Below are 27304 nucleotides of genomic sequence, written 5' to 3'. Positions count from 1 at the left end.
AAACGGTTTGAGAAAATAAACTTTCGAAACTCCACGCTTTGTATAAGAAAAACTATTAAAATAGTAAAATTATACAACATTCCACTGAGAAATTTTTCAAATTTAGTGATTTTTGAACACTGGTTATTTATTCCGAACAATAATAAAGAATTTGATTATTTTAATCAACGAAAAAATCATTCAAACTGTTATCTTTTTCACCTTTGTCACAATCTTATTTTAAGAATCTTCAAAAAGCATGGTTTTTACAACACTGTATTCATGCCGACAATCGAAGATCCAACATGATGTGTGTATTCATCGAGTTATAGATAACTAATCTAATTTAGTACGGCTTTGACACACAACTTCAAACGCCTTTTCCACGAAACTCGAGTTTTTTGCGAGCTGGTGTACACGATATCTCAATTTCTACGGAACCGATTTATTTCAAATTCGGTGTGAATAAATCTTTATCCTTTGTAATCTCTCTATCATATGAATCAATAAAAAAAAAGTAAAATTTTGAAATATAAACATTCAAAAAATTTTAAATCGTCATAAAAATTTGTTTGAAATTTTTGTTTTACTTGTTCATATCATAGCGGCATCTTTACTGATTCAGAATTTGTTCGATTTTGTTTTTGGTTCGGATAACCAGACGGGCTGGAATCGTGTACGCCACGGCATAACTTTTATTTGAACCCCCTCATTTCGTTAGCTTTTAACTATTCTAATACAGATTGTTTTTTGTTTTAATTGTTGTTGCGTTGTTAAGGGATAAAGAAACAAATATTGAAATAATGGACGGTAAAATTATTCCTTGTTTTATTTGTTCAAAGCTCAACAAAAAAAAGTCCGAAATTCGTGCTTTTACACTAGAATATATAATATTTTCAATAACTTCAAAAGTCGTTCTAAGCAGCGTATTTTTCCAATAAAAGCCAGTTTAAGGCAAACAAAGGCCAAGAAGAGGTAAGTTCAATAATTCTATCATAGCTGAGGTTTGACCATATGCGTGAAAGGAATTTTCTTCAAGTATGATATACAGGGTCTTTCAGATTAAACGCTCATGCAACAAATTTTAATAACTTCTATAAAAGTGAACCGATTTTTATTTAAAAAAAAAAACGAAAATAAACCACCCCTTTTTTCGATAACGCGTTTTAAACGGTGAACAAAATTCTTCATGCACAACTCTAACATTACGACTTTGAATCTTTGGAAAATCCGAGTTATTTCTTCTTTGAGTTCCTCCAAATTTTGTGGTTTATTAATATAGCAAGGGTCCTTCACGTACCCCCAGAGGAAGTAATCGACGACGAGAAATGTTGAAATTCTTACCATAAGAGGACAAAGTTTCATTAGGGCTTCGGTTGCTCGAGTAATACGATTTCACTAAAAATACACGTTCTTGTAAATTGTATATCTTGACCAGTGCTGAAAACATTCACGTTCGCGACATTCAAATTCGGCGAATTTCTGCCTTCCATGTATTGATAACGTACTGCTCAAGCGAGAGTCAATAAATATGAAACAACACTGTCAATGAACCCCGGTGGAATGAACATCAACATCAGCTTGCCATGAAGTTTATTTTTCATTTGCACCTTCTGTTTCGTCATGGTATTCGTAAGATCGAAAATGAAGATCATTGCGTGTTAGTGAAAATCAAAACATAAAATTCAACGTCACCAATTGAGAGTAAAATTGATTAGTGGTAAAGGATGGCGATTCATCACACAAAATTCTTGTTTTTGGCGAGTTCGGCAATGGAATGTATAGAATAACTCTTGCTACGTTTTATGAATCTACTCACGATTGCCCGGAAATGGCATACACCACCATTTATATGTGCAATGGGTGACACGTTTTCAATGAAAATTCACTGCAAGCGATGAAGATCAACTTAACGTTCGTGATAATCATCTGAAATTATTGACAGTAATGGAAGTGCCTGAATGCAGGCTTTTCGAAATTCGTTCATGCTGTTTTCGATCAATATACCAGACAAAGCTTATGCGTCTCGACTCTCGTGTTATACTCATTATGACAGATATGGTGTTGAGTTTCAACAGAAGAGAACTCATCCAATACTGGGAAAAATCTAACTTCTTCATTCGTGAATAAATTTTGATAATTTGTGGCACTGATCTTGACCATCCATCCGATCAGACTGAACGAGTAGACGAATATTATCGTCCCGAAGTGGGGAATGCAGTGTTACCATCGACGGAGCGAAAAAAAAATTATAAGGAGCTATTCGATGTTTTTTTTATGTAAGCGTTGAATCTAAAAGACCCTGTACATCATATCATTATGTATAACAATATATCAAATAATCTTACCTTCGTTCCTTCTCGCCCATGTCCTTCACACCTGTCTTTGCTGGCTGTGAAGCTACGTGTATGAAATTAGAGATTAGTCCAAATTATTGAATTTAAAACATATCATCAGTGAATAAAACAACTATATTCATAAATAATCATCTTTATTGTTAACTAGTTATATGAGAAAAGTTAAGTGACGCGTTCATTAAACATCGTTGCCCTTGATTTCGTTTATGATGTGCACTGAATTTTCACAGGCCGACGATCGTCAATTTCCAGCTGATTAGTACGATTATTACATAATGGCAATTTCGTTTGGTGTTTTCTACACCGAACAGGCAACCGCCATTCACAACCTTTCAAATCCTTAGAAAAAAATTAAGAATGAATAAAACACAAAACAAAACCGGTGGGAAGCATCATTCCACAAGGGTACGCGTATTATTCCGGGGAGCTTGATGTTGACACGCAATCTGAAGATTCCCCAAAACATTGGAAAATTGACTGGAGCAGGGGGCCAATTTATTTTCTCAGCAAATTTCCCCCGCCGATGGAATCCAGTGAGCGCTTCAGCAGATTGCCACCCCCAATCGAGTCCAGTGCGCGTTGATCCCGGCGGAATAGGCTCTGACGGGAGGTCGCTCCCACCTCCAGCGGGGAGCCTCCTCCACTGAGCAGCACGCGATTGAAGTACAGGTACTCTGCGAGATGCGAGATGAGGCAACAAATTGTGGTATTGATTAGTAGACACGGTGAACTTTGGCGATATCACAGTGAGTGGCAGCCCTAATGAAGCGAATACCTGAGAAAACGACACACGCACATGGCACATTAAATATTCACGACGAACACAGAAAAGCGAACACAAATTTTTGTTTTGCATTTTTTTTCCTTCTTCTGAGAAGTATCACTTTCACTGCATCTGGGGACAGGGGACGGGTCACATGTGATTGATTATGATGTCGGGATTAAGATGACGGGAAAGGGTTGACGAAAGGGAGAACGTTCAGCTAATGCTGGTAATGCATTCATCGGAGGGCAATCCAAGTCGGTGGTATCCATTCTGCAAACCAGCTCCGTCTCCATCGCATGCACAGGCACAGTAGGCGACGGGAGAGCGCATGGTGTTTTGTTTTTTTGTTTAAACTGGAATGGCGTCGTTCGAGGCGTTCGATGCTTCTGTTGAATAACCAACACTCATAATTGGTAAGTATCTTCACTGCATTCGTAAAAACAGTGAACTGCATACACCGAAGGAATTGATACATGGAAACAGCATCAAACTACGCAGCTTGATCCGTTCGGCTCCCAGGAAAGCTACATTCAAACAACAAACGAGGAGCAGAGTGTAAACGATGGCGTTAAAAAGCGAACAGACGGCGGCAACAACCAATGCGTTGCATAACCATTTGGTTCTCTTGCTTGGATCCCCACATTCGCTATGGTCTCGTTATCAATCAAATGGAGAACGGTTTCCACCCACCTCTTTCAGGATGCTCTGACTTATTGCAGGGAAAATGGTTTTAAAAACAAGAAAATATGAGTGTTATAAATTCCCTTAGGCCATCTTCACTAGGAGGGATATTCAGCCATGCCTTAAATAGGGTTATCTCCACTGGACCCCAACGGTGAGAATATGAAAAAGTTATGAATGCTGCTCGGCAGTCAGCGATGTTCACGAGCAGCGAATTGCAACAAATGAAGTCGTAAATTGATATGTAACTTTTTCGCTATGTCCCAAAGTGTGGGAAGCGGAATGATACATTCACGTGCTATTAAATTTAATGAGTCGAGTGCATGTTTCTTGTTTGTTTTTCCTGGGCAAGTGATTTCCAGTGTGCTCAACGGTTGAATTCCTTCTACATAGCGCATAAGAGAAACATTCGAAGCTTCTCATTTGAAGCCATTAACCGCTCATGACGTCTTTGATAGACAGGAATTGATTGTAATTTGATCAACTGAGATCGTATCGGTTGCAGTAATTTGAATTGGTAACGGTGAGTATATAATCGTTCCATGGCTTGGTAATATTAGGCTGTCAAAAAAGTCCTGCGGTATTTTTTTTTGAATTTTCATTTGTTCATAAAATTAGTCACAATCATCTGTTTTAAGTCAAATATGCGCCGTTTTGTTCGATGACTTGTTCCCAACGAGATGCCAACTTCATAATACCCCTGTTATAGAAGCTCGCTTCCTTATTGGCAAAAAACTCGGATAGCCAATTTTCACAGGCCTCTTTTGTGGCTAACTTCTGACTACCTAGCTCGTTCGCCATGGACAAAAACAGGTGGTAGTCACTTGGTGCAAGGTCCGGACTATACGGCGGATGCAAAAGAACCTCCCATCCGAGCTCCCGGAGCTTCTGGCGCGTCACCAAAGAAGTGTGTGGCCTGGCGTTGTCCTGATGGAAGACAATGCGGCCTCTGTTTATCAAAGATGGCCTCTTCTTCATGAGTGCTACCTTCAAGCGGTCCAGTTGTTGGCAGTACAGGTCCGAATTGAGCGTTTGGCCATAGAGAAGCAGCTCATAATAGATTATTCCTTGACAATCCCACCAACCACACAGCAGAACCTTCCTGGCCGTTAATGAGGGCTTGGCCACCGTCTGAGCCGCTTCAGCGGGCTTCGACCACGACCGTTTGCGCTTCACGTTGTCGTAAGTGACCCACTTTTCATCGCCAGTCACCATCCGCTTCAGAAACGGGTCGATTTTGTTGCGATTCAGCAGCGATTCACATGCGTCGATACGGTCAAAGATGTTTTTTTTTGCGTCAACGTGTGTGGCACCCATACATCGAGCTTCTTTGTGAATCCAAGCTTCTTCAAATGGTTAACAACGGTTTGATGACTTATCCCCAGCTCTTGGCCGATGCTACGGCTGCTACTATGCCGGTCTTTCTCGGCTAATTCAGCGATTTTGTCGCAATTTTCGACGACAGGCCTTCCGGAGCGTGGCGCATCTTCGACGACTTCTACACCAGAACGAAAACGTTGAAACCATCGTTGTGCGGTGGAAATGGAAGCTGTATCGGGTCCATAAACTGCACAAATTTTATTGGCAGCTTGAGATGCATTTTGGCCTTTGTCATAGTAGTACTGTAAAATATGTCGGATTTTCTCTTTATTTTGCTCCATATTTGCGACACTATAACTCACGAACGACTTAACCAAACAAAACACTGTCAAAAATTCCATTTCCAACAAGCTATAGTATGACTCGATACAATGTATACAACTAGAACTACGCGCTTATAACGACACCTCGCGGAAATACCGCAGGACTTTTTTGACAGCCTAATATTTTCAGGTTCAACGTCCGATATAAGTGATAAGTTTCACAACAAACGAAAAGTTAGTCTGTAGCATCGCTCTTGAAATAATTCTTCATTTATTTTATGAATGTTTTAGCACCCATCATTTTCTAATCAAAAGTGCTTGAAATTATCCCTACACTCAGGGATTATGTCATGAGAAACTAAAAACGAAAGCAAAAAATACCATAAAAAAGTTCATCCACACGAATACATTCAAATATGCTTAGTACCAGTTTGTTGTGACAATTTCCCGAGTTGACTATCGTATCGAAAGTTAATCCATGCTTGGTTCATCTGCTATCATAAATTCAAAATAAGTAGAGTGTAAGTTTCCCATCCATGTGACAAATCAAACAGCGCGACATTGACTTCATTCTAACCTAGCTTTTCAAGGGTGGAGTGGCTCTATGCAATCATGGTTATCATAGAAAAATATTAAAAGAACCACTGAAGTGGATATAAGATCATATTAAATTGAAGCTAAAATAATGTTATAACACGCAAATGGTGACGAATCGGCGGAAGCCCAAGAAGGAGTGTTGACAGTCAACAGTTGAACATTGACGAGGTGAATTTTTACAACATCATAATTTGCCAAGTTAACTTTCACTTTGACTTTTGCTGGCCAATTTGACTTGTCTATTATTTAACTTTACAGGATATTTTTTATCTGTACAGGATAGGTAGTGTCATGGTTTATGGCTCGGTGGCTTCAAGTGGCGTCGGATAACTCGATTTGACAAAAGAGGCTTATATGGACATTTTGAAGCGAAAGTTCCAGCAAGTTCGCAAAAACTGAAGCTTGGTCGTCGTTTCACATTCCAGCGAGTTGGAGATCCGAAGCCTACCTCGAAACTGGTATCGCAATGCATCGAAATTCGAACATTTAAGGTGAAGGTGGAAGCTAGCCATTGTAGTAGTATAGGTAAACCCACGTGTAGAAATGGGGTAATAGTGTTTGTGAGAGAAGAGCGAAGCACATGTAAATAGATCAATTCACTTATCAGACTGTGTGGCGCTTCATTGACACTGACAATACTGATTATACGCGAGCGTAACATGAGCAAATTTATAACACATGCGAATTGGGCCTCTTTTGATATTAACAAGTTCTTCCGCATGCTGATAATTCCTTCATATTTTCCTTCGTTGGTCGTATTGTTTTCACATATTCACGTTGGAGAGCCTTAACTCTTCTCTTCCTTGGCCGAGACATTTTGATTGACTGTAGTACTTTTCCGTTTATTGTTTTTGAAAGCATAGGCAGCCGTGGCAGTGTTCCGAGCTCTGCAATACAATTTTCTTACCCAATGTTGAAGTTGCTAAAACTTACATTATATACCCATTAAACGTAAAAATAATGATTGTATTGATATCAACACAATTTTATTCTATTGATTTTCATGATATGAAACGCTATGACTCAGGAATAACATTTTATTGAGTGGTTTTGATAGATGTTTCGATGATGTTGTCTGGCATCAGTGTCGAAAAAATAACGATGCTCTCATCAATACAAACAAAACCATTGTCGAAGATTGAAAAATGAAAATTTAACTTTCAGAGCACTTGCTCGAGTTTTCCGACGTTGTTCACTATACAGTGCGACAGCAGATGAAAATTTAATATCTTGTGAGTAATCGATTAGAGTTTGGCTGATATTACTTCATGGGAAGTGTGCGAAAATGATCATTTTCTCCACACTGTTTCGCAAAATTATTGATTTTCGGGCGAAGGGTGAGGGAGGGAGATGAAAGAAATGAGCGCCATTGTGGCAGCCATTTGTGGCTAGCTTCCACCTTCACCTTAAGCGCATATGATGATAACTTCTACTAATAAAAAATATTGACATATCATAGCATGAAAAATCACCGTTCCTATAAAACAAGAAGGTTTTCATGTAAGTTGTGAATCACAGAATTTCACAAACCATGTAATATTTGTTTCAAATTTGTAATTTTTTTCATTGATTTCAAATCCGGACATTTTTTTATTCATGATTAGCTGACCCGGCGAACTTCGTCCCGCCGATAATTTTTATATATGAATTCTTTCGAACATTCACGTTTTCTTACTAAGCTAACTTTTATCATGATGTATATGTAGAAAATATGGGAATTCAATTTTCGAATTTTACGACCTTCCTTCAAAGTTTTTCGAAAAAAAAATCGATTTTTCTCTTCGCTATTTTGAACTACGGGAAGAGAGAAATACATCAAAATAAAGACGGCTCAAATCGGACTCATCCCTTCCTCGGGTTTTTCGCTTAGCAACACATTTGGCCTTCCATTTTTATTAATATAGATGAAGATATAGGAAAGCGTTATTTCGTCCGAAAATCTATTTCCACCTTCGAACAAAGATCAATGTCGTTAGGGCAAACTTCAAATGTACTAACACCTTTTATCATGATGTAATTGTAGACGATATGGGAATTCAGTTTTCCGAATTTTCCGACCTTCCTTCAGAGTTTTCTGAAAATTTTCCGAATTTCCTCTCCGCTATATTGAACTACGTAATGGGACGAATACAACAAAATAAAGACTGCTCAAATCGAACCATCCCTTCCTCGGGTTTTCCGCTTTGCAACACTTCTGGCCTTCCATTTTTATTTATATACTAGCTGACCCGACGAACTTCGTCCCGCCCAAAATAGATTTTTGATTTGAATACTTTCAAACATCCACATTTTCTTACTAAGTGAACGTTAGTGAGTCCAATCACTGAACTCTTCGTTGATTGATTACCCTTTGACCCTTTACAATTTTCTTTTACTATAAATTGTCTAGAACTTCTACAAAAATTCGTCCTTATAATATAAAATTATTTTCAGACACAATTCTCGTTCAAGATTCTTCAAGCATTTGGAAATAACATGTTTTCCCGTTGCATGGAATACATGTTTGATACAGAGAACATTACAAAATAAAGACAGCTCAAATCGGACCGTTCCTTCCTCGGGTTTAGGGCACACCAACACATTTGGCCTTTCATTTTTGTTTATATAGATAGAAGATATAGGAATTCGTTATTCTGTCTGAAAATCCTTTTCCACTTTTGAACAAAAATCAATTTCGTTAGCGCAAACATCATATGGACTAACAACGCTTAGCTAATTGTAGAACATATGGGAATTCCGAATTTTCCGAATTTTCCGATTTTTCTCTCCGCTGTATTGATTTACGGGAAGAGACGAATACAACGAAATATGAATGACTCAAATTGAACCATTCCTTCCTCGGATTTTGCGCTTACCGACACATTTGGCCTTCCATTTTTATTTATAGATATAAGATAAGGAAATGCGTTATTTCGCCTGAAAATCCATTTCCATTTACGAACAAAGATTAATTTCGATAGCACAACCATCGGATGGACTAACAACGCTTATTATGATGTAATCTTCGAACATGTGGGAACTCAATTTGCCGACCTTCCTTCAGGATCTTCCGAAAATTTTTCAATTTTTCTCTCCACTATATTGATCTACGGGAAGAGACGAATACAACAAAATACAGGAGGCTGAAATCGGAGCATCCCTTTTTCGGATTTTCCGCTTACCAAAATCTGTTGGTAAGCGGAAAATCCGAAAAAGGGATGCTTCGATTTAAGCCTCCTGTATTTTGCCTTACATTTTTATTTATATAGATAAAAGATATGGAAATGCGTTATTTCACCTGAAAATCCATTTCCACTTACGAACAAAGATCAATTTCGATTGCGTAACCATCGGATGGACTAACAACGCTTAGCTAATTGTAGAACATATGGGAATTAAATTTTCCAAATTTTCTGATTTTGCTCTCCGCTATATTGATCTACGGGAAGAAAAATTGCTATATTATCCTCTATATTGATCTACGGGAAGACTCAAATTGAACCATTCCTTCCTCGGATTTTGCGCTTACCAACACATTTGGCCTTACATTTTTATTTATAGATATAAGATATGGAAATGCGTTATTTCGCCAGAAAATCCATTTCCACTTACGAACAAAGATTAATTTCGATAGCACAACCATCGGATGGACTAACAACGCTTATTATGATGTAATCTTCGAACATGTGGGAATTCAATTTGCCTACCTTCCTTTAGGATCTTCCGAAAATTTTCCAATTTTTCTCTCCACTATATTGATCTACGGGAAGAGACGAACACAACAAAATGCAGGAGGCTAAATCGGAGCATCCCTTCTTCGGATTTTCCTCTTACCAACAGATTTTGCCTTACATTTTTATTTATATAGATATATGATATGGAAATGCGTTATTTCGACTGAATATCTATTTCCATTTACGAACGAAGATCAATTTCGATAGCGCAAACATGGACTAACAACGCTTATTATAATGTAATTTTCGAACATGTGGGAATTCAATTTTCCTAATTTTTCGACCTTCCTTCAGAGTTTTCCGAAAATTTTCCGATTTTTCTCTCCAATACATTGAGCTACGGGAAGAGACGAATACAACAAAATAAAGAAGGCTAAAATCGGACCATCCCTTCTTCGGGTTTTCCGCTTACCAACAGAGTTTGCCTTACATTTTTATTTATATAGATATTTGAATTCCGGTCACTTTTGGTTTCAATTTCGCACAATCTTATGCAACTCCTTCAATACGATGTTTCATCGCTTGCTTTGATCCGCTGTCCGTATTCAAAATCATCTTCTGAATGTATTTCTTATTCCGGATATGGGTTTGTGAAACACCAATATTTGTTTGATTTTTGTATTTTTATTGCCAACAGCTAGGTACAATGCTTGACATTACACCTAAATGATACAATAGTAACTATCAGTCACAATAATTCAACACACAAAAAATGTTATGGTTTTGGTATGACATTGAATGTAATAAAAAAGTGTACGGATTCAAAAGCATTGCTATATCTAATTGGAAATAAAATTCAAAGTTTTTGAGCGGTCAGTATAATCTCCTGTCCTTGAAACAATTGACATATGTGGAATATATTGGAAATTAAGGTTCAAAAAACTAACCCTACAAGCCTTCAACAACTATGGTAGGTAATTGAGTGGAACAAAATAGCGTTTACAGCTTAGCTGGTTGAATCAATACCACGGCATTGTCAAGGTTTCACTCATGCCAAGGACGGTAAAACAAAATATGAGGGTGACACCAGTCTTGCTAATTGTCACAATCGCACGATTATTTATAGAGACGTGTGTGCTGTGTCCAGGGCTGCCAACTATAATTTTAAAAAATCAGGAAGAGTGAAAATAAAAATCAGGATAAATCAGGATAGTTCAAAATGGGTTGTCCGAAAAGTTAATGTCGATTTTTGGGAAAACACAAACCTAATTTTCAATCAAAGCTTTATAATTTAATTTTATATCCATAGTGCTGTTTCACAATCATTCGCCATCTTTCACGCAGCTTAAATATTCTATCCTCCCAGACCATGTTTACTTCCTCGTCGAAAACTGCTGCGAGCTATACACGTGAGTAGTAGCTCATAACACAGAATCCATTCCAAATCCCACCAGAAACAGGGTGTATCTTTCTTCGAGCGAAGACCGGATATGTAAAAGAATTAATAAGCATGGTAAAAATCCTTGCATAAGCGGAAATGCTAGTGTTTCACCTAACCTTTTGATCGTTTATATTTTTTCCGAAAAACCTACAGGATCACTACAGTCAATTGCAGAGAAATCAATATTCAAATTTTTCACTGAATTCGTCGTCCATGCTTTGGAATAAATCATTACTCAACAAATCAGGAAAGCAAATCAGCAGTGGAAGACTTGTTGAATTTTTCCTAATTTTTATGATACTAATAACGGTTATAGATATATTTACCATAGTCCCATCATTAAAGTTGACTCTACTTTGAATCAGACGAACAAATTACATATAAAATCTTTTTATATTGACTTGTAAAATGTTACACTCCGAAACGTATTCCTACATTAGTAACTCTGGGAATACATCTACATTAGGGTAGCAATAGATGTATGGAAAAAATTTCATCATTGAATTTCAAAAACCGACCATGTACATCTTGTTTATTGGCCCAAAAAAATGACCTGTGTAAAATTTCAGCTCAATCCCCCCTTGGAAGATTTTTTGGACCAATAAACAAAATGTACATGGTCGGTTTGTGAAATTTGACACGACCATTTTCGCTGCCACCCTAATCTACATACACATTCTACTCAATAAGGCAATGTTGTTCTTCAAACTTAATCTCGTTGTAATTTCATGAATTCCTCAGACAATCTGGCTTCATGAAATTTTCTAGCACTGTTTTGGAAAGCCATGAAACAATTGAGGGTAGAGATAAAAAATATAAATACAGCTTTGCGTCTAGAGAATTTAACTTAGAGCCCCCGCATACTACAGACTTTCTGTCAAACAACAGTTTGGTCGGGTCGGCCTTCTGGTGCAAACACCGACCCAACTGAATCGGCGTAATGTGCGCACATGCATACCTTTCCGTACTGATTAGGAAGTCGACCAAACTATCGGCCGACAAATCAGTCTGCAGTCTGCGGGGGCTCTTAATGTTAGATATATTCAAGTGTGAACCGGAGAACTCTCATGACAGAAAACATTGACATGGAAACCAGTATATTAATTACGAATAATGTAAAGAGTACAAAAATCAGGATAAATTGAGTGTTCGTCAGGATATCAGGGAACGCGCAAAAAGGAAGGTTGGCATCTTTGGCTGTGTCATTGATGAACATCATAAAATGAACAGTCAAACGACCGATAGACCGATAGGGGAGAGTTTGACGGTTGCCTTGATATGAGCCATCCGTCTAAATACCATCCATCGTGAATGGATGTGTGAGTGAGAAGGTGGATGTATGTGTGCAGCTACGCTTGAATGCAGAATAAAGAGAGAAAAAAATGCATACCACTGCAGTTTTAATGTCAAATGACATTAAAACTGCAGTCAAAGTAGCCGGAATTAAAGGATGGTTATGATCAAGGCGCCTCTATATATACCAGGTGAAACAATCATATGAAATGCACTTTCAGCCATATTGGAATTGCTGTCGGTATTGTTTACAAACAGCATCAGAACGCTCCCGGCGACTCTCTACAAACTGCTGCGACGCTTATTCGAACGATGCCTACTTTGTTCGGCTTTCGCAAATTTATGTGAAAAAGACGGGATGATTTTGTAGAATTTCATTCTCATCTAGTTCATCCACTACTCTCGCATGTGAAAATGCAAAAATGGCGTATCCTAACAATAACAAAACAAAGAACCCCCGCTCCACAAACCGCAATCCCCTTCTCGTTGAAGTGATGATGTTGCTTCACCTGTTATACATTTATACAAGCGCCTTGGTTATGACCACGAATGGTAGAATGAAAATAGCACATTTTCACCGCTTTTCTGTGTACGTTCGCCAAAAAGAGAGAACATATAAACGTTCAACTGATGGTCGTGGTTTCGTCTGTGCATTTATTTTTGATGTGACTGTGCATTCTTGGTAACATTCACATTACGAAATGAGCCGTAACTGTCGTGCAAGGACAGTATGTGATGGTTAAGAAAAATGTCGACCATTCACAACACTGGGTGATACACCTATTTTGCCTTATTTTTTACTGTTTTTTCAATCATCTGATCTCAAAACTTGACCGAGGCTACTTCCGTGTCACATGAATATGATTTGAATTAATATTTACCGATAGGAAATGGAACATTCTTTTGATAAAGTGTATTGTACATCCACCAAAACAGAATTATTTGAAGTAAATTTGAAAATTGATCAGGGGTGAAAAAAACTGTATCCATATGCACAGACCTCCGAATCAGTCTAGAGTCATTTTGACATTCATATGTAGTGTGTAATACTACTTTCTCATGTTCAATCTGAGGTGAAAAGATGCAAAAGCCTGCATCATCGGCTAGCTTTACAATAAATAAATAACATTGTTCTACTTTTCTTTTTTTTTCTACTGAAGCACAGTGAATGCGATTTTTTACGTAGATACAAACAGCAACGTCAAATTCATAATAACTAATGATACTAAAGCTAAAAGTATGCTTCCAAATTGAACTTATAATTTCAGCCTTTTGCGGTCGCATTAAATTTCGACTTGTGTGTCGTACTGGTCGCGATTATTTTTACTTGAAAATCAGTTATGTATATCTTCGTGTGCGAATCAAAGATGACCAAAATTCCTTCATTTCATGTAAACTTCTGATAAGTATTTACTAAACAATGTTTTTATGTTTATGTCTAGAAAATTTTTGCTACAATTCTTCTTCGCGTGAAATCTTTCGCATTGATCACAAAAATAATTAATTTGTCATCTTTCGCTATTTGTCTTTCTGTTTGAACATTCACCGAACTGCTCTTTACATCTACACAGTGCCTCAATACATGAATTTTTCCATTAAACCTTCCCTAAAGCACGAATGACAAATTTTGTTCTTACTTAGTACCGGTTATGAATTATTGTAGTACCGTTTTTGTTTGTGAATATGTTCATCATCTTTATCTTTTAACACATTAAAATTCGTTCGGATCATAATATTAGTATACTTACAGACAGTTAATACAGATTTTCTGAAGAAAAACTCAGATAAAAAGATTTTTTGAGACGAAAAACACAGATTTTATTATGGCAACTCTGTTCAGCGGTAGCACTCCGACGGAGCACACTGCCATAGTGAGAGGGTTTATTAGATAGGGAATAAGTTTTATTTTAAGGCGAAATTCGATTCTGTAAACGATAGATAATAAGTAATTGAGTCTGATTATTGGAGTTACAATAGAATTTATATTTGATTGAGATGGCAATCGTGAATTGCATCTGGTTCGTATTTTTCCTGGCAAATCAAGTTTGGAAAATATGTTTTTGAATGTTATGTCATCTGTTAGGAGAGGTTGACTACATGAAAGCCTCGTTATATTGAATGTTAGGCCTCTACACCATGTTTGCGGGAATGCTTGACGCGGATACAACATATCACTTGCAGCAATCTTCAGTAGAGGTTATATACCAAGATGTTTGTTTCATTCAGATTGATTTTCTATTGTTTCATTTCCCCCTCATTGTCTCCTTCAGGATTGAGTAACTGCATTGGCGATGCATTAGACATCTGACGATCGATATTGACGGCTTCTCGGTCGCATTGAATCATCGAGTAGACATCAATTGATTATTACATTTGTAAAGAATAATTAAAGAACCCTATTTGAATTCCTGGTTCATTTTCATTTTGATCCCTTTTATAGATACTCAAGCTTATATATGATAGTGGTTAGTGGATAAAGAGTGATCCAAGAGAATACACGTCTTTTATTTAAAGGGTGTGTCACATCAAATTGCATCACGGAAAAAACGCTGTAGAAATTTAATTTTTAGGAATTATATCTTCAGCTTTCGCTTATAATCAGATAAGAGTGTACAGATCACGTTGGCCATGCTTTACTGTCAATTTTTCGTAAATTTGGAAAAATGTCGTCGAACGAAAAAGAGCGTCGTGAATTAATCCTGTGCACTCATTTCGAGAATCCGGAGTTGTCACATCGGGACATCGGTAAGATGCTGGGAATCGTCCAATCCACGGTCAGCAGATTACTAAAACGATACTTCGAGAACCTAACCATCGACCGGAAGGTGAAGAACGGCAAAAATGGATGCTCCGTCAGTGAAAAAGATCACAAGCGCGTAGTTAAGCAGTTTAGACGTGATCCGAGAAGTTCGGTCCGGGATAATAAGCTGAATTTGTCAAGTTCATTCGTCCAGCGGACCAAGCAGCGGGAGGGCCTGTCGTACATACAAGGTTCAGAAGGCTCCTAACCGCGACGAAAGGCAAAATATGGTGGGGAAGACGCGAGCCCGGAAGCTGTACACCGAAATGCTGACGAAGCCGCATTGCCTGGTAATGGACGACGAAACCTACGTCAAAGCGGACTGTCGACAGCTGCCGGGCCTGTTGTTCTTCTCCGCAGAAGACAAATTCAGCGTTCCGGAGGAGATTCTCAAGCAGAAACTATCCAAGTTTGCCAAAAAGTACATGGTGTGGCAAGCGATCTGCTCTTGCGGAAAGCGGAGCGCCCCCTTCGTGATGACCGGCACGGTAAACGGGCAGGTTTACCTTAAGGAGTGCCTACAGAAGCGCTTACTACCACTATTGAAGCAGCACGAGGGCCCGACCATCTTCTGGCCGGATCTCGCTTCGTGCCAGAAGCGAGCTTCGCCCAATAGAGAAATACTGGGCGATTATGAAGCAGGCCCTCCGGAAGAACCCAAAGGTTGTCAAATCGGAGGCGGACTACAAGAGAAAATGGATTTCTGTTCAAAAAAAACTACAACCTGACGTTGTACAGAACCTTATGGACAGGGTAAAGAGGAAGATGCGAGCATACGGGCTTGGGCTCGAAGTATGAATAAAAAGAAAATGCCAAAAGTTGTTTAATAGTTTTTATTTTACTGTCTAAAATTTTCAAAAGGATCGGTCTACTGGGCGAATTTCTACAGAGTTTTTTCCGTGATGCAATTTGATGTGACACACCCTTTATTCGTTACGCTAAATCTATCCTATCGAGGTTACATCTCTGTAGACAGGATATCGCGGACGGGGAACCGGAGTTTTCATGGTATAACGGATTTGACGTGGAATTCACCGAGTTTCGGGAATACGTTACCGGGTAAAATTGAAAACGAGAAGGTACGGCAAGTAACCGCGTGGCCAGAGATCGATAGTGACCGGATGGTGGCTTGGAAGAGCGCGTACACTGAAAAGTTCGGATCAGTTCGAGAAGAGATTATTTGTTCTTGTTGAGGGAACAATAGACCACTCATCTGACCGTGTATATTCACTACTACACCTTTTAGTTTGGTCAATTACCTCTGTGTAATGAGTGATTCGGAAGATAAGGACAGTATATCGAACGTTACCCAACGGAGCAAAAGTAAGGTCGAAAAAATGAGTGACACCGAAAAATTGCAACAGGAAAATGATCGAACTGTTGCAAACACAACGGCAGCTTCAAGAGGCGCTCACCCAGCTACAGACACGATCTAAAATGCCAGAGCCAAGGGAGATGGAGAGCCTTGTGAGCAAATTTGATCCGAAAGACCCAACTAGTTTAACCGCAGAAGAATGGGTCAAATCGATCAATAGTGTCGCTCGGTCGTACAATTGGACTGATGATGCGAAGCTGTATTGTGCTCGGCTTCAACTACAGGGTGCGGCGCGACTGTGGTTTGAAGGGGTAAGAGACGAAGTGGCGGATTGGAGTACGTTTACTACGGCGATCAAAGGAGGTTTCCCATCGTCCAAGAGTTCCATCCACTACCACAATCTCATGCAAAGCCGACGTCGGCTACCGACTGAAACCATAGAAGAGTTCGTGTACTGTATGAACGCGATGGGAAAACGTGGGGGTTTCGATGAGCAGACCATCGTAACGTACATAATAAATGGTCTGACAGCATTTTTATCTCGATCTAAGGTCAGTGTAACTAACACCAATACAGTACAAGATCTATTGACGCAGCTGAAGTGGATTGAACAAATGCAAGGTTTAGGCAATGCAAACGTAGAATCGCAAAGAGTTGGTACATCGAAGCCTGCTGTTTCAGATGTGGCTGGTACTTCTGGTATAACAGATACACGAGGAAAGATGAAAGAGTGTTTTCGTTGCCATCAAGAGGGCCACTGGAAGCGTGATTGCCCACTAGCTAACCAAAAATATCCGTTAGTCGGGCAAAGAGCGGATAACAGTTCGATAAAGATGATACAGCGGAAAAGCGCCTTCGTGAAGCCAGTGGTGATCGGTGATCTGAACTTAACGGCGTTGGTAGATACAGGGGCGAAAGTGTCTACCATACAACAGCACTATGCTTCGCGATGTGGCGAATTGCAGCCTTGTGGAAAAGTAAAGGGTGTGTCACATCAAATTGCATCACGGAAAAAACGCTGTAGAAATTCGCCCAGTAGACCGATCCTTTTGAAAATTTTAGACAGTAAAATAAAAACTATTAAACAACTTTTGGCATTTTCTTTTTATTCATACTTCGAGCCCAAACCCGTATGCTCGCACCTTCCTCTTTACCCCGTCCATAAGGTTCTGTACAACGTCAGGTTGTAGTTTTTTTTGAACAGAAATCCATTTTCTCTTTAAGTCCGCCTCCGATTTGACAACTTTTGGGTTCTTCCGGAGGGCCTGCTTTATAATCGCCCAATATTTCTCTATTGGGCGAAGCTCCGGCGCGTTGGGCGGGTTCATTTCCTTTGGCACGAAGGTGACCCCGTTGGCTTCGTACCACTCCAACACGTCCTTTGAATAGTGCACGAAGCGAGATCCGGCCAGAAGATGGTCGGGCCCTCGTGCTGCTTCAATAGTGTTAATAAGCGCTTCTGTAGGCACTCCTTAAGGTAAACCTGCCCGTTTACCGTGCCGGTCATCACGAAGGGGGCGCTCCGCTTTCCGCAAGAGCAGATCGCTTGCCACACCATGTACTTTTTGGCAAACTTGGATAGTTTCTGCTTGCGAATCTCCTCCGGAACGCTGAATTTGTCCTCTGCGGAGAAGAACAACAGGCCCGGCAGCTGACGAAAGTCCGCTTTGACGTAGGTTTCGTCGTCCATTACCAGGCAATGCGGCTTCGTCAGCATTTCGGTGTACAGCTTCCGGGCTCGCGTCTTCCCCACCATGTTTTGCTTTTCGTCGCGGTTAGGAGCCTTCTGAACCTTGTATGTACGCAGGCCCTCCCGCTGCTTGGTCCGCTGGACGAATGAACTTGACAAATTCAGCTTATTGGCGACATCCCGGACCGAACTTCTCGGATCACGTCTAAACTGCTTAACTACGCGCTTGTGATCTTTTTCACTGACAGAGCATCCATTTTTGCCGTTCTTCACCTTCCGGTCGATGGTTAGGTTCTCGAAGTATCGTTTTAGTACTCTGCTGACCGTGGATTGGACGATTCCCAGCATCTTACCGATGTTCCGATGTGACAACTCCGGATTCTCGAAATGAGTGCACAGGATTAATTCACGACGCTCTTTTTCGATCGACGACATTTTTCCAAATTTACGAAAAATTTACAGTGAAGCATGGCCAACGTGATCTATACACTCTTATCTGATTATAAGCGAGAGCTGAAGATATAATTCCTAAAAATTAAATTTCTACAGCGTTTTTTCCGTGATGCAATTTGATGTGACACACCCTTTACTGCAAGGATTCGGTTTGAAGCAGGTGGCTGTAAGATCGTTGTGTGTAGCTAACATTATAATGGATCAGGTGAAACTGTCTGCGAAATTTCATGTGGTACCGGATTACGTACAAGAGATGCCAATAATTATTGGTGAAGATATCATCGATCAGGATAATTTGGTGATGATAAAGCGAGGATCTGAAGTGAAATTTAAGTTGGAATCCGAAGAAAGGACCAACGGAAGCGTCGAAAATCGACGTATCAGAAGAAAAGGGTGTCATTGTGGCAAATGATATTAAGTGTGGTGGCTCGTTGACTGCCCAAAGCCAATTGCTGGAAATGATGAACAATTATCGCCAGTGTTTTTCTAAGACGATGAAAGAGCTAGGGGTAGCGAATGATGCCGAAATGAAGATAGTGCTTAAAGACACGGAACCAGTGTACGTAAAACCGAGAAAGCTGGAATATACTCGGGAGGCTGCATTGAGTGAAATCGTGGCTGATCTCGTTGAGGCTGGAATCATTGAAGAGACTGAGTCACCATACAACAGTCCAGTGGTGTTGGTGCCGAAGAAGGACAATCAATTCCGGATGGCGGTGGATTATAGACAACTGAATGCTAAAACCGTAAAAGATCGGTTCCCCATGCCGGACATAGAAATCTGTCTCAACAAGCTGGCAGGCGGGAAGATCTTCATCTCCGTGGACCTGTATAGCGGCTACTACCAAATACCGCTTTCCTCAGATTCCCAAGATTATACAGCGTTTTCCACAAAAGATGTCCATCTCGTTTTCTTTCGTTTTCTCCGGATGCCTTTTGGTCTTGTTATCGGGTGTGCCGTATTTCAACGAACGATAAACAAGGTGTTAAGCTTAGTGAAGGACGATGGTGTTGTTGGTTACATGGACGACCTGATTATCGCCGGATCGTCGGAAGCGGAGGTGCTGGAGAAATTTCGAAGACTATTGGAAGTGCTGAAGAAGTTTGGATTAACGATCAACCTGAAGAAGAGTCAATTTTTCGAAGAAACTGTACTCTTTCTGGGCTTCGAGGTCAATCAAGAGGGGGTCAAACCGGGTCATCTGAAGACGGATGCCGTTCGAAGATTCCCAACCCCCACCTAGGTTGGACAAGTCCAGCAGTTCATCGGTCTTTCAGGATTCTTTCGGAGGTTTGTAAAGGGCTACAGCATAATTGCAGCGCCACTTTTCAAGCTTGTTAAGAAGGACGCAGTATTCGAGTGGAAGCTTGAGCAGCAACAGGCGTTTGAAACGATCAAGTCTATACTGTGCAGCAGACCACTTTTAGTGTTATTCGATCCAAAGTGCGACCTGGAATTGCATACCGATGCGTCGTCAATCGGGCTGGCTGCAGTATTGTTGATGAAGGTGGACGGAGGACTGAAACCGTTGAGCTATTTTAGCAGAAAAACAAACGACAACGAATGTCGCTACCATAGCTACGAGCTGGAAATGTTGGCCGTCGTAGCTGGGGTGGAACGTTTTCGGTATTATTTGCTGGGAAGGAGGTTTGTCATCAAGACGGATTGCAGTGCGGTGAGGGATGCGCATAAAAAGAAGGATATCAATCATCGTATTGCCCGATATTTTCTCAAGCTATTGGAATACGATTTTGATATCGAATACCGGCCGGGTGCAGCCATGGCCCATGTCGATTCACTGAGCCGAAATCCGGTGGAACCCCCAGAAGAAGTTCAATCGGTGGGTGAGAGCATACTGATCCTCGGAATCAGCAATGGTGACGCGCTGGTGTCCATGCAGCGTCGAGATCCAAAGCTAGTCAATATCATCGCACATATGGAGGGTGTTCCGGAGAACGATGAACAGAGGCAGATTCAGGAGAACTACTTGTTGGAGAACCATCGGCTGTACCGGAAAGTCGATGGCAGAAAATGTTGGGTGGTGCCAGCCAATATTCGTTGGAGGTTGCTTAAACATTATCATGACGATTTTGGCCACTTCGGAGAGGTTTTGGTTTCCCGGATGCGCAAGTATACGCAGAGCTACATCAAATCCTGTCCAAGATGTGCGTTTGCGAAAGAGAAAGGAGGACGTCCGGAGGGCTTATTACATCCAATCCCTAAGTATCCTGTACCATTCCAAACCATCCATTTGGATCATCTGGGGCCTTTTCCGCGCTCCTCCAAAGGCAACGTGCACTTATTAGTACTGATATGTGGATTTACGAAGTTCATCTTGGCGAAACCGGTCAAATCAACGAAATCAGTAACGGTTATTTGCATGCTGCGGGACGTGGTGGCAGTTTTTGGCTCACCGGGAAGGATAATAACCGACAGAGGAAAAGCCTTCACAAGCCGCGCGTTTGCCGCAGTGTGCTCTGAAATGGGCATCCGACACATAAAAGTCGCTGTTGGTGCTCCTAGAGGTAACGGTCAAGTAGAGCGCTCTAATCGGACCATTCTGAATTCGCTTCGAGCTTTGGTCGAACCAGACGACCGAAAATGGGATGAAAAGATTAATGGTATTCAGTGGGTCATCAACAATAGTCCAAATTCTACTACCGGGTGTAGTCCATCGTCGCTTCTACTGAGCTACCAGCCTCGTGATATTCATCGTAATGAAGTTGTGCTTGCCATACATGATGAAGACGACAACAGGGTTGCAGATCCCGTGCAACTGAAGGCTTTGGCGGTACAACGGATGCAGCTGAAACAGCGTACGCAAAAGCGATACTTCGACCAGCGACGTAGAGGAGCCAGGACTCTCCAAGTCGGTGACCTTGTTTTGGTGGAAAAGGACCAGTTTCAACCAGGAGGCAGTCACAAGCTGGAGCCGAGATATAAAGGATCATATGTTATCGTGAAAATATTGGGGAACAATCGCTATCAAATTGAAAGCCTCCCAGAGCAAAGCGAACGACGTTTTTCAACGGTCTATTCGGCTGATCGCATCAAAGCATGGTGCGAGTTACCAGATCTCGAACTGATGGAAGATATGCTGATGGAAAGCGATGATGAACAGTCTGGCTATTCAACGGAGGATGCAGAGACCAGCGAGTAAATCAACGATGAGGACATCGTATTAAGAATGGTGTCCGAGTGTAAAGAATAATTAAAGAACCCTATTTGAATTCCTGGTTCATTTTCATTTTGATCCCTTTTATAGATACTCAAGCTTATATATGATAGTGGTTAGTGGATAAAGAGCGATCCAAGAGAATACACGTCTTTTATTTATTCGTTACGCTAAATCTATCCTATCGAGGTTACACATTTCAATGCAAGATTTCGTTAGATAACGTTTTAATAGGCCAGATTGAGATAAATTTGATCTGCTACACCCTTGCAGCGTTGATACGTTAAATCAATAGATCAGGAATCTAGTGCCGAACTGCAGTAACCGAGCAACATTTTAATTTTTTTTTGTTATGGATAACCGAAAATAATCATAAAACTGCATCAATAACTATTCAGCGGTATGAAACAATTCTTTACGTCTCCACCATTTCCCAAACGTTTATAGAAAGCACTTCAAAGAGCATTCACAGCGAGCCCTGACTGAATCCTTGGCGTTCACAACTGGTAATCAACCCTTGAGAATGAAACAGTTTGTGGCGAAAAATCGAATTGACAGATGTTAATATTGTAGTATGTATCGTATCGTAATGTCCGTTGTTATCTGCTTTGGTTTCGCTGTTCTCACATATGTAGAGCATTTTCGATTACAGACAAAGGAAAATATCTGATGAAACAGACCACTAATGCCAGGTGATTAAGGAATTTTGTGCCGAGTGGCTAATACTACTGGACCAATGCCCTGCCAGAAAGATCCGATTCGGTGATGACCTCAGCAACTACTTCCCCTGGAAGAACCTTCTCAAATTTGGAAACAAATAATAAGCGCTGAGGGCAAAACCTCCAAGTGGCACATCAAGTCTTAGCCCAATTCATTCAATTATCCCCGTCGCTTTCACTGAATGATTGTGCCTTGGTGTAACAATGAAAATCAGCGACTCAGAATGATTAGGTAAACAAACGAATTTACCGCGAGTTTCCCAATCATCAGTCTTTGGTTCAACAAATCAACAGACGAATGTTGTATCTAGGAAATGATTCTACTTTACCAATTGAAGAACCGTTTTCATTTCTCTCTGAAGGCATTTCGAATTGCGACATCGAATGTAATGAGCTTCGCTGTCACTCGCAAATAAATATGCATTATTTATGCGAACGGAATTGGTAATGATGATGATGATGATGATGCTGGGGGAGGCAAAACAGCAATGTGGTTAGATCAAACACGAGCGCAACAGGTGGCATTTTTTCTTCCGAAGAAAATCTGAAGATAAGCTCGAAGAAAAGCTGTCGTTACCTGACTTCTGCGCTGAAGGAGCTCTGTGGTATTTATTTGGACTATAAGGAAGCCGACCTGTATGAGATGTTTCTTACATCTCAACTGGCGTCAATGCCAGTCTGGGAAAGGAAAAATGACATTAAGATATGAAAAGCACAAGTTCGCACGTTTCTCTCGGAACATGTTTACAGGCGCCTTAATGTCATTAAAATGCAGCTGAGTGTGTTTCATAAGTCTCTAATATACTAATAAACTCGAAAGTGGATTTACGTTATATTACCCCTCTTGTATTTTGATGCCCTCAACCTAATTTCGGATGACGAATTATTGATTGGCTACTAGTGATTATCTCCGATTTCCTATCGGAAAAGTATCGTCGGCAATTGAAAGGGAAAACATTAATTCGATGGATAAATTTGGTTACAACAAAAAGAGATGTTGGGGGTGCATGGATCAGAGGCGTCAATGGTTCGTACATGTGAGACATCGATAAGATATGGTAATCAACCCGGGCGATTTGTCGCCAATTTGGGACATAGCAGGGAGAAGTTTGTTCGCTGTAAAAAGGTGTGTGCAGAGTGTATGAACATGAAATAGATTATTGTGAAATCATTTCACCCTAATTGATGTCGCGATGTCTGCACTTATAGTACTATTGAATAATAAGATTTATTATCATAAATTTTCAATATAAGCCTATCCATTGAAAAGCGGAAGTTTTATCAATTATAATTTTTCTCATTATTTCAATATCGAAATGAAATAATTGAAAACTCGCATGACTCCCAAAGCTATACTACACACCTTCTCGCAGCTATAAGCTATTAAGTTACGGAGATAAATGCACCCGGGGTGTCTGTGAACAGATGTGAACCATGGAACACTGTAAACAGTCATCAAAATAATTCAATCTTCATCATATAATGAGTAATGGAGTTTATGCTGTTGAATTCGAGTGCATTGGAATTCTTGTTATAATTAGCCTGGATACATATCTTGAGGTACGTTTGCGTCAAAAATGATTGCAAAAATTAAACGACTATGATTTTGATCATGTTTCCATGAATTTTAGAAGACATTCCGAATAAGATTATGAGAACTAGGATACTGGAATTGCATTTCTCGTTTGAATTCGAAACATGGAAAGTGTAAATATTGACAGAGAAAGCTTATGTCAATCCAACGGAGATTTCATAGGTTCATTGGAATTTTAATCATCTAGTGTCTAATTTAGGGAAATATTATGTGTAATAGCGCGAACTATGAGCTATTGATTCAGGGATGATCTATTACATACTCAAACAATGAAAATCCGAAGAACCAGATCTAAAGAGAATACTGAGATGAGTGGTTTCTCTTTGAAAAGGAATAGATCGACGCAGTAAAAACGTCCAAGAACAATGTCGTGATTTTGTTAATTCAAAATTCTAAATCAATGAGTGAGATTCCGAACAACTCAAGCTCTTCCTTCACTGGTTGTGACGACAACACCCCTCGTCGCAGCAACGCCATAATGAACTCGGGAGCGTACTGTTATGCGTTGACAGAAAGAAACGTCAAACAGGCGGAACAATAGGGGCAAAAGAGCAGAGTGTATTTTCACCACGCAAAAAAAAAATCATTTAAATAGAATATCTATTTGATACGGAGAAATTAATCAATAATTATCTTTGACTAACTAAACTACTATACGAAGCTCAATGCCGTCAATGCAAATTTATAATAGGTGTACTCTTTTGTCCAGTACAGCGCTCTCGTGGTAGGTTTTGAAATCTTTGACAGAAGTTTATTTCCATAGTCTTTTTCTTGAAATCCCGTGCAAAAAAATTGAAAAAAAAGTTGGTGTTCTCTCAAATTGCCCTGCGTTGGATGAAAAAGGAGAGAATTGATTCTGCACAGAGATTATGAAAATGCGACATGGATTGCAAAGTAGTGAAAAAAGGTCGTGGCTTGACCTTTTTGTGTAGTGCTAAAACATTTCAAGGGACGTTTGCCTGTTTCTCAAAAGATTCAATAAAACGTAGACCGAAAACTGCGCCAAAGAGCCGTGAAGGGTTTCAAATCGAATCCAGAACTTTCGGACATGGATGTGGTCAACAAACTTGGCGCAGCCGAACTCGGCAACTATTGAGCTATCGGCCTTCGCATTCAATTGGAAATGAGTTTTTGCTTCTTCCAGCAGTTTCTCTGTCAACATAAATCAAAAGTCATCCGGGCACTTTCGTCGCTATCTGCTCTATGACGCCCCGTGTTCGTTTAATTTTTCAACGTAAAATGAACTTCACGGCATATTAAAGTGAACAAGCCCCCCCCCAACTGAATTCGTTCCTTTCTCTCATTCGAAAACTGTAGGTGAGTTCAGTGCACCCGTGGCCGAGTGGTTAGCGTCTCACATTATCATGCCGGGTGTTCGGGTTCGATTCCCGTTCTGGCCGGGGGATTTTTCGTCAAAGAAATTTCCTTCGACTTGTACTGTGGTCATGCGTATTCAAGAGCTTGCCCCTCGGAATACATTCAAGACGTGTTATTTGGCTTAAGAAATCTCGACCAAGTATTAATAAATGACGCTAGTTAATGCATACGTTGAGACGGCAAAAGTTCCACAAGGGAACGTTAACGCCATTCAAGAAGAAGAAGGTGAGTTCACAGCCATCCAATAATGGTATAACTACTTTTTTTCATCAGAAATCTAGTTTCCGTTTCATTTTACGAGGGCAGTCCGATAAGTACTTAGCCTACAAGAATAAAAAAAAACAAAAAAATTGGAAAAGTGGCGATTTATTTCTCAACATAGTCTCCTTTTAGCTCGATACACTTAACCCAGCGATGATACAACTACTTTAATCCATCTGAAAAATACGTTCTCTCGAAGTCTGCAAAGTAGGACTTTGTGGCGGCGATAACCTCCTCATTTGACTCAAATTTCTGCCCGGCGAGCGACTTTTTCAAGTTTGGAAACAAATGAAAATCGTACAGGGCCAAATCTGGAGAATACGGTGGATGGGGCAGCAGTTCGTAGTGCAATTAGACCAATTTGGCCGTGACGACGGCGGAATTTCCATTTTTTCCATTTTTCCAAAATCCGCGGACACACCCGCTACCACAGACGGTCAGAACAAAACTACAAGGCCGATTCGGCTGAAATTTTGATAGTAGCGGTTTACGAGAATGTACTACATGATATGTAATATCTCTTGCGATGCTGACACCATCGAGCGATGAGGTTAAATACTTATCGGACCGCCCTCGTATATGGACCTTTACCTAAGATTGCGTACGTGGGCAACGAGGAACATGTCGGGGTGGAGTAGTAGCGGTGGAGTGAAGTCAGGTTGATTGGAGAGACAGATTTGTATTCCATTTGCTTCCATAACCATTTGCTTCAACTAGAATTGAATTGACGAGCGTTAAGATCGAGAATAACTGATGAACAGAAGTTTTATGCAGCCAGGGATCGTGAAGATGTTCGCAAGAAATATAAAATTATTTTTGCGGATAAGTTGTAAGCTGATGTAAGCTGATGATCTGGCAGGGAATCTGTAGCTATGGTTGGAAGACTCCGATTTTTTACCAAAACCATCAATATTAACGAACAGCTATACATCAACGGATGCCTAAAAACGTGTATTGCCGTTCATTATTTCCCACCAGTGTATCGTCAAGTTTTTGCCGGATTTGTAAAATTGCCACTACAGTAAGAATTCACAACAGTGGTATCGCAATTACGTAGTAGACGTAATGTAAGAAAGAGATAACCCCCCAAACTGCCAAGGATTGCGTGCAATTAAAATCTATTGGAATATTATCTAAGCCTCCGCGGCTTCGCGTGAAATTGGTGCTCTGCGAAGTTATATCAAATGAACCCGCCATGAAAAAAACTTCAATTTAATTTCACTGGGCATATATTTAGTAGGGGAACCCGGGGCAAGAGTGCCCATCTGATTATTTTGCCTATTTCCATCTTTTACAATTATTTAACTACAGAACTTTGTTTTATACAGATACTGCATGTATCTCACATATTATCAGTCAGAACCTTAAATATTTTTTATTGGAAAACAGATAAATACTAACTGTGCTTCTTACAACTGCAATCTATATAAGAACGCACAGGGGCATTCTATATGTTTGCATGACTCCACCCATAAATACAAACAGAATAATCATTTTTCTTCAACTTAC

At 40.1% G+C, this 27304-nt stretch overlaps 1 protein-coding gene across 2 annotated transcripts in view; it reads right to left on the bottom strand.

Moving 5' to 3' along the window:
- LOC129768075 (orcokinin peptides type A-like) overlaps positions 1 to 27304 on the bottom strand; it is a 47086-nt gene that overhangs the window by 13314 nt on the left and 6468 nt on the right. For both annotated transcript variants that reach the window (XM_055769492.1, XM_055769493.1), the window contains one exon: positions 2328 to 2379. In XM_055769492.1, the coding sequence (XP_055625467.1) occupies positions 2328 to 2379 (52 nt within the window). The remainder of the gene's footprint in view (positions 1 to 2327; positions 2380 to 27304) is intronic.

Source organism: Toxorhynchites rutilus, chromosome 2, assembly GCF_029784135.1.
Source record: "Toxorhynchites rutilus septentrionalis strain SRP chromosome 2, ASM2978413v1, whole genome shotgun sequence".
Taxonomy (NCBI): domain Eukaryota; kingdom Metazoa; phylum Arthropoda; class Insecta; order Diptera; family Culicidae; genus Toxorhynchites; species Toxorhynchites rutilus.
This window is presented reverse-complemented; position numbering and strand designations above follow the sequence as displayed.